The 8,370-nt window shown below is 32.6% G+C and overlaps 1 protein-coding gene across 1 annotated transcript in view; it reads left to right on the top strand.

The window, feature by feature from the left end:
• Positions 1-134: 134 nt before the first annotated feature.
• LOC138701692 (leucine-rich repeat-containing protein 45-like) overlaps positions 135-8,370 on the top strand; it is a 29,028-nt gene continuing 20,792 nt past the window's right edge. Inside the window, exons 1-3 of the mRNA XM_069828860.1 lie at positions 135-366; positions 4,734-4,997; positions 7,474-7,652. Coding sequence (XP_069684961.1) covers positions 275-366; positions 4,734-4,997; positions 7,474-7,652 — 535 coding nt within the window. The 5' untranslated portion in view covers positions 135-274. The remainder of the gene's footprint in view (positions 367-4,733; positions 4,998-7,473; positions 7,653-8,370) is intronic.

Genomic DNA, 8,370 nt, shown 5'->3' with positions numbered 1-8,370 from the left:
ATTCTGGATAATCGATAACTTACTACTTTACGCCATTTCTTAATTAAATCTATTTATATATGAGTAAAACTACATTTTTATATAAAAATAACAATTTAAATAATTAAAGGGAATGTAAAGTTAAAATAGATATTAAATAAGTTAACATATTTTGCGAATTGGTTAATATAGTTTTGTACTTGATTAGCTCATATCGCAACTTGTAAACAAGTACATAACCTAACAGTTACTTTGTATAAATAATTACACAAATTTATAAAACTAGAAGCTTCAGATGTCGAATGAAGTACAAGAGTATTTAAAACTTTGCCAAAAGAACAATATTCAACCAAATGAAGATGTAGTGGCAGCATTAAAATTAGCAGGGTATGTCATTCACTAACTGTTGGCTTTCACTGACCAATAACAATAATCAGTCATCAGTATGACAGTTAATTAGGGAAAGCAATTTATGTTTCTATATTGAGACAAAAATTAAACTTCGCCATATATAACTTGTTGCAACTTTCGGGCATTTTAATAATTTATTATTTCTTTTTTAAGATTAAGGTTCATAACTTTTTCAAAATAAACTCAAATTGAACACCATCCGGAAAGTAAACTGTTAAGATAGAATCCCAGTCAGCATTCTACTGCACCTGTCTCGGTACTCGGATATTTTTCTATTTTATACAAATACCGGTATTCATATGTGGTTTTATTTTACTTGGTGAAATATTTTTTTCAAACTTAAGACTGGAAAAAGAGTGGAAAAGTTCAAATATCTTGGAGCAACAGTAACAAATATAAATGACACTCTAGAAAAAATTAAACGCAGAATAAATATGGGAAATTCCCGTTATTATTCGGTTGAGAAGCTTTTATCATCCAGTCTGCTCTCAAAAAATCTGAAAGTTAGAATTTATAAAACAGTTCTATTATGGTACCGGTTGTTCTGTTTGGTTGTGAAACTTTGACTCTCACTTTGAGAGAGGAACAGAAGGTGTTCGAGAATAAGGTGCTTAGGGAAATATTTGGGGCTAAAAGGGATGAAGTTACAGGAGAATGGAGAAAGTTACACAATGTAGAACTGCACACATTGTATTCTTCACCTGACATAATTAAGAATATTAAATCCAGAAGTTTGAGATGAACAGGGCATGTAGCACGTATGGACGAATCCAAAAATGCATATAGAGTGTTAGTTGGGAGGCCGGAGGGAAAAAGACCTTTGGGGAGGATAATATAAAAATGGATTTGAGTTAGGTGAGATATTATGGTATAGACTGGATTAATCTTGCTGAGGACAGGGACCGATGGTGGGCTTATGAGGGTGGCAATGATCTTCTGGATTCCTTAAAAGCCATTTGTAAGTAAGTAAGATTGGAAGAGCATTCAGGCTTTCTCGAAACAAACATTAAGCAACACCTTCAATTATGTGGTGCTTATTTCTCTTCATTTCTCTCTTTATCGATCAATAATGCAGCTTTTATTTCATCAGTAGGCCTATTTTTGTTGTTTGAAGAATTAAACATCTTTTCCATTATTATGTGACCTAATTAATTCAATTATTCACATTCACTGAAAACCAAAGGAAATAGGTAGGCCTAAATAGAAATTATGCCCTTTTCTTAACATGTTCTCACATTTAAGTAAATAGCCTATACCTAATATTAGCCTAATAAATTATATAACATCTTGAAGTTTGCAAAACTGAACTTGTTTCATGCACTTTTAAATAGTAGTACCGGTATCTCCAAGATACGATAACACAATAAATTAAGTCAATTTGAAAATAAAGCCACTTCCACAATTATATTATGAAAGCAACAATTGAAAAAGTCTCCTTTTTATTTTTGTTTTATATTTGTATAAATGCAAACAATTTACATTGTACCAGTAAGAAGGCTATAACTTAGGCCTATATAAACAAACAAATGTACAAATACCAGGTCTCATTGAGATCACAGGTTGAAATTCTATAAGAACTTTCTTAAAAAATGAAATAACAAATAGGGCCTATTTATTTTTTATTTCTAAGCTATCCTATATGTATGTTCATTTTTATTTTCCATATTTTCTTTCTTTTCTTTGTTTTTTTTTTTAATTTTCTTTCTTTTCTTTTTCTATTTTTGAAATTGTTGGTAAAATATTTTCAGTTTTTCTTATTAAAATTTACCTTCCTCGGACAATATCATGTTGTAACTATGGTACGTATTAAGTTAATGTCTGTAAAATTCTGAACAAATCGAGCACAGTGGTGTAGTGGTTACCATGCTTATCTTGTATTCGTAAGGGCAGTGGTTCCTTAAGTGGGTTTTTCGTGATCTCTCCAGACGAATGTTGAGATAATAGGCATGTGACCACGACTTTTTTCCTTCCCCAGTTCTGTAACCATTATCACATAATTTCTACATGCCATCCCCCTCATCTTCCATGGCAGACCAGCGGGAAGTATTGTAACTGGCTGAATGTGTTGTCCTTTGTAGAGAGGCTAAGAAGGTTGTAATACCACAAAATTTACTTCCCAAGATAGTTTAAAAATTATATTTTTTCATTAGATTAGAACTTGAATATTTAGGCCTATTAACAAAACTGAAAGTATTCAAAACAAAATTTATTAGATATCTCTTTCTACATCATTCGTTTACTATCCCTCTTGGAGTACCGGTAATGAAAATAATATTTCTTACTCTTCTCTTTCGTCTCTTATTTTGAAAATTTATAAAATAGAGGGAATAAAATTGATATAAAATATCTACACAATTCATTAAATAGCTTTATAAATAGTTATCTGTTGTCCAAGGTAACAATACTTGTACCAACAAAGAACTGTAGGACCAATAAAACATTTAATATAAATGCAAATCTGGCTTTCAGATAAAGCTCCTTGTGAAGAAGACTTGAATAATTTCAAGGGAAAAATTATTCTGGGGCAGGTATCGATCCTGGGACCCTTTGCTTAGTGCATGAATGCTCTACCAATTGAGCTACCCAGGAACTACACCCGACACGTCCCAATTTTTCCTTTTATATCCACACAACTCAAATGGGCTGACAATGCGCCAGAAACCCAACTTGAGTTCACACAAATTCTGTGTGACTTGAATTGTGGTTTTCTGTTAACGTACCTTCAGTGACGTACATTCTGTGGCCGGGAGGAAAAAGGTCTTAAGTAAAAATTTTATACTTTTCAGGAGAACAGTAGAAAGATTGAAATTGGTGTCAATTATAGAGTATTTTTAATTAAGAGGTTTTTCCTGGATATTATTTGTTTATATTTCTTCTAAAATAGGTAAAGTTGCTCATTTAACAACTTTCTTGATTATTTCCAAAAATAGCCGCACTTAAGCCCTTTCAAGACTAGAACCCAAACTGAGCAGAAGGGACTATTTAAACATAAGACCTTTTTCATGTCAAAATAAATGAGAAATGTAAATTATTAGGAATGCAAAATAGGTCTTAAACAATATAGGACTGTTTACCTAGTGCTTAAAGTTTTAAAAGGAAAAGGGCATCAGTATGTGATAAAATAGCTAAAATACAAATATACGAGTCAAGAATACCTTACTTCCGTAACAAATACAACGTCCAGAGTATCACAGTGACAGGTCTGCTGTTGGAGTCCTGAGGAACAGTCCCTAAATTTTTTGTGACGTGGAAAGGGAAATATAAACTAGGCAACGATATTAATTGTCCAAAACATAATTAAATACTCAGTTGCCATCTTAAAAAATCACCTATATGGTAAACACTCCACATAATTGTTTAATTATATATTTGTGATTGAAAATCTGTATTTTTATATTAAATTTTTATCTATATATATTTTTTTTCATGTGCTCATTCATGTACAACCAGTATTGTAAATTGTGTGTTATTCTGTGTCTATAGGCAAGCCTTGAAAGGTCAGATAGTAAAAATAAAAAACACGTTAGACTTTTTAATAGGGAAACATGGAAAGTAAATATATGATGTTTGTAAGGAATAAAGTACCGTATTAAATATTCTTAAGTCCTTTATTCTGTGTGTGCTCGACTCAAAAAGTACTTAGGACATTTGATAATGCTCTAAATCCAGTTAGGAGTCTTATTTGACTTTAACTGTTTTACCAGATTGTAGAATTGTTTCCGCTTTCAGAATATATAAAAATCTCATTTTCACAAAAGACCTTTTTCCTCCCGGCCACAGATTATGCAAATCTGGCTCTCAGGTAAAGCTCCCTTTGAAATTCTTTAATATAAATGATGATAGGTCATCTTATTATAAACTTTATTTATTTGGCTAATAATATCCTTGAATTTTCCTGTAGGTAAGGCCTACTTATTACTGTTTTATTAAGACTGAGTGTATTTATTGTTAGTGGATTAATATATATAAACGTGTGAATGAATAAATAAATAAAAGTCTGAACGAAGTGTTTTTTTTTTGTACTATTTATTTATTTATCTAAACGATAACAGCTCCCTATATTAACAGGCTGCCACAAAGACAGAGCAGTATAACAGAATCATAGTAATATGACAAAACTGGCTTTTTATGTTTACACACTTTTTTGTGTCCGAACTTTTATAAATAAATTTAAAACTACACAGGATAAAAAATTCATATCTGATATATTTTTTGTAGGCCTACTAGTAAGTTTCGACAAACCATTAAAGGTCAAGTGAAATCAAAAAAGATTAGTCGATGTGCAGTGATCCTTACTGAAGCTCTAGAAAGTTGAGTTATTTCACCAAAAGTTACTTTTTCAGCGAGACTGGAGAACTGGACCTGTCAAGGAAAACTTTGTCATCATGGACGTGGGAGACATTGGCCAGAATAATCAGTTCTTCTATGAACATCAAGACATTGAAATTGAGCGACTGCTTAATTCCACCACGGGGCATGACATCACTACTTGCATCGCTCAGTCATGACTGCAGCATCGAGTCACTAGATCTGAGGGGAAATGCCATGCAGGCAAACAATGTTGCAAACCTGGGTGCCTTGCTGAGACAGAACTGTGTTCTGAAAAGGTCCTACATTGTCACTAATTTTGTATATTATACAGTTTGTGGCAAAACAAACAATATTGAAATTATAAACATACTCTGAAAATCAAGATAAGTCATTATAACGTGCAAGGTAACATAAGACTGATCTCATACGACGGAACTTCTTGATGACAGCTCACACTTTGTGTTGTTTGGTACCACATTGTTAAATTGCTCCTGTTACTGCTCTTTAACATGGTGCAAGCTCGGTCCATTCTGACACCCCACTCCATATGACCGGAAATAATGCTTGATGATAAACACCTTCACATTTGTTGTGAGAACCATAATTACAGCACTAACCCCAATACTGAATATACAATAAATATGTGAAACTATCATATAAAATACTGTAAATAAATACTTGATTGCTGGGGAAACATGGACAGCAGATGAGCGATAATTTCAGTAGGCCTATATTGTTTGTTTTGTCAGATACTGTACTAAAATATAACAGATTTCTTACTGGGTTATATTAATTGGTTCTTATGTAATTGTTGTTGTGGGTTTACTCTTTGCTTACTTACAAAGGCTTATTGTAAGATTTCGTAACAAGCTGTTTTTTACAGTGATGGGTTGTTAACCCTTCGCCCAACCCCAAAGCTGGAGAACCACCCCTTATTGGCTGTCCACGACTGCTAATAGAAAATAACTACATTTATCTGTATTGTAATGCCAGAGGACATCAAAACATAGCATGAAAAATGTAATATTTTCGAAAGATATCTTTATTGATTAATAGAGCAATTACCAAATTTTTTTGCATGATCTTAATTTATGCACTGTAATAGATGTTGATGACGACGACGACGAGGATGACGACAATAAAATTATGAAATCCACATTAACCAATTTTTCAAACAAGGATAATAAATAACATTTAAAAATCCAGCTATGCAAAAAACATTCGAAAATAACACTTCAAGTACCTATAACCAGTGAGGGAAGTGGGAAAAAAACCAGAGGCGGTATGCTACCCCAAGATTTTCTCCTGGCATACCTCGATTTAAAAAAGGCAACATACACATACATGATGTACACAATAAATTGTTTCGTGCAGTCAATAACACGAATCTTTGAAACTTGGACAACACATTAAATTTCTTAATAAAATAATTTTAAGTTACTTCAGTTATTTACTACATTATTTTGCAATGTCTATTGAGACATCATTTAAAATTATGTTAAAGCTTCAAAATGCCTTACTTAATTATTCATAAAAAGTGCAATACAAAAATGACACAGTCACTAAATTGGCAACAATGACCACCACAAGCTGCAGACCACAGCTTTCTATACTTGAAATACTACTGTTGTAAGCATTCCATTGAATACAGTTCCAGAAGGCTGTGGTTTAGACCTCCTACGAAGCAAATAGATGATACTCTTTGCTGTGAAGAAATGTATAAACAAATTTTTGTGAAACATTTTTTTTCAACGATGGTATGTCATTTTTCACTAACGGTATGTTTTCTGGTCATAGAAACCAGTGACGGTATACCATACCGGCGCATACCATCTCACTTCCCTCACTGCCTATAACCAGACAGAAGCAAAGCCTGGATAATAAAAGCCTAGATGAAAAGGAATTATAAGTTTAGAAATTACATTTTTATAGAAAACAGCCATCCGTACATAGGTCAACGTATAAACAAATAAATACTATCAAACCTACAAGAAAACTGAAAATAAATGCAATAAAAACCTTTTATAAATACTATAAATATACAGGCTGATTCACGAAGTATGACCCCGTGCTTTAGAATCAGTTCTAATGCTCATTTTGAGCAAAAATTGTCATATGAACATAGGTCTAATGATGGTCAATATTAAAAGGAACTAATTACAGCTGTTCGAATTCTAAGGAAGTAGAAGCTGTTGCAAGCAGAATTAAAGCAGTTTGAAAGCAGATTTTCAAATCCTTCTTTCACGTTAACACACTTCGTCACACGAACGTGAATCATGCATAGGATTTCATAGCTTAGTAGAGTTGATGAGTGCAGCAACGTTCACAATATGGGTATGTAATTTTATTGTTCTTCTGTTTGTAATTGTTGTTTGGTACAGAGGTTAGCTGCTATTGCACGAGAGAAGTGCAGATTTCACTGCATTAAGACACAAACAAGAATATCGATTTTTACAAATAAATAAAAAGCTAATAATTGGACCCATGTTCATATGCTAATTTTTGCTTAAAATTACCTACAGAATTAATACCTAAAGTGTGAGTCATATCTCGCGAATTACCATGTATATAATAATTAAATGATATAGTGTATTTTATTTTTTTTGATCTAGTGATAGATACATAATTGATCATCTCCACACAAGTGTCTCCTTGTATGAGTAATGTGCCAAAGAAGCTCTATATAATATTTTTTTTATCCCAGACACCACTGCCACCGCCACCGCCACTTAAAGATTTAAAATCTTCAAAAATATGAATTATATGTTTTAGGTTATCACTGGAATGGAATAGCACAGGTGTCTTCATTGACGCATTTTCACAGTTGTGTGAAGGCTTAGCAACAAATAGTACATTAGAAGTTCTAGACATGAAGAACAATCAGCTTCCTCCTGAAGCTGGCCAATGTCTTTCCAGTGCTTTAAAACGTAATACTTGTCTCAGGACTCTCGGTAAGTTTATTATTTTATCTTTTATTTTGGTAGCTTGACCATCTGTAATGTCACTATTTTTCTCATATATGAAATAGTTATATTGCAAACTACCAGTAAGGGCAGCCATTTCTACTGAGAAGTCAGATTTTTCTTTTTGTTATTTTTACTTTTCAATACACACGCTACATTATTCAATCGCTAGTGATGCCCCATTTTGATTACTGCGATTCTCTCTTGACAAATATAACCATCAATTTAGTTGAAAGACTACAACATGTTCATAATGTGTATGTCCGCTTCATCTGCAATACTCGTAAATTTGACCACATATCGCCATCTTTTGAAGTTCTTTCTTGGGTCCGCCTAAAGGAACATAGAATAGCACATTCTTTATCTCTTCTGTTTATAATATTATTCACTTCTACTCCAAAATATCTGAGAACTCGCTTTAAATATCTTACAACGTTACAGAATCAACATCAGGCCTTATTATCCATTCCCCATCATCGTACCTCTTTCTATTCATCCTCTTTCACAGTGTCAGTTTGTCACCTATGGAACTCCTTTCCTCGTCATGTCAGGGATTGCTGAACGGTTAATTAATTAAAATTAAGAATTAAGAACTACATACTTTTACATGAAATTGATTTGTGTTAGCCGATTTTTTATAGATTACTCTGTGTGTATATAAATTGTCATTTAGGCCTATTATAAAGTATAATTAGGATATGAATTA

This window comes from Periplaneta americana, chromosome 6 (genome assembly GCF_040183065.1).
Source record: "Periplaneta americana isolate PAMFEO1 chromosome 6, P.americana_PAMFEO1_priV1, whole genome shotgun sequence".
Taxonomy (NCBI): Eukaryota; Metazoa; Arthropoda; class Insecta; order Blattodea; family Blattidae; genus Periplaneta; species Periplaneta americana.
This window is presented reverse-complemented; position numbering and strand designations above follow the sequence as displayed.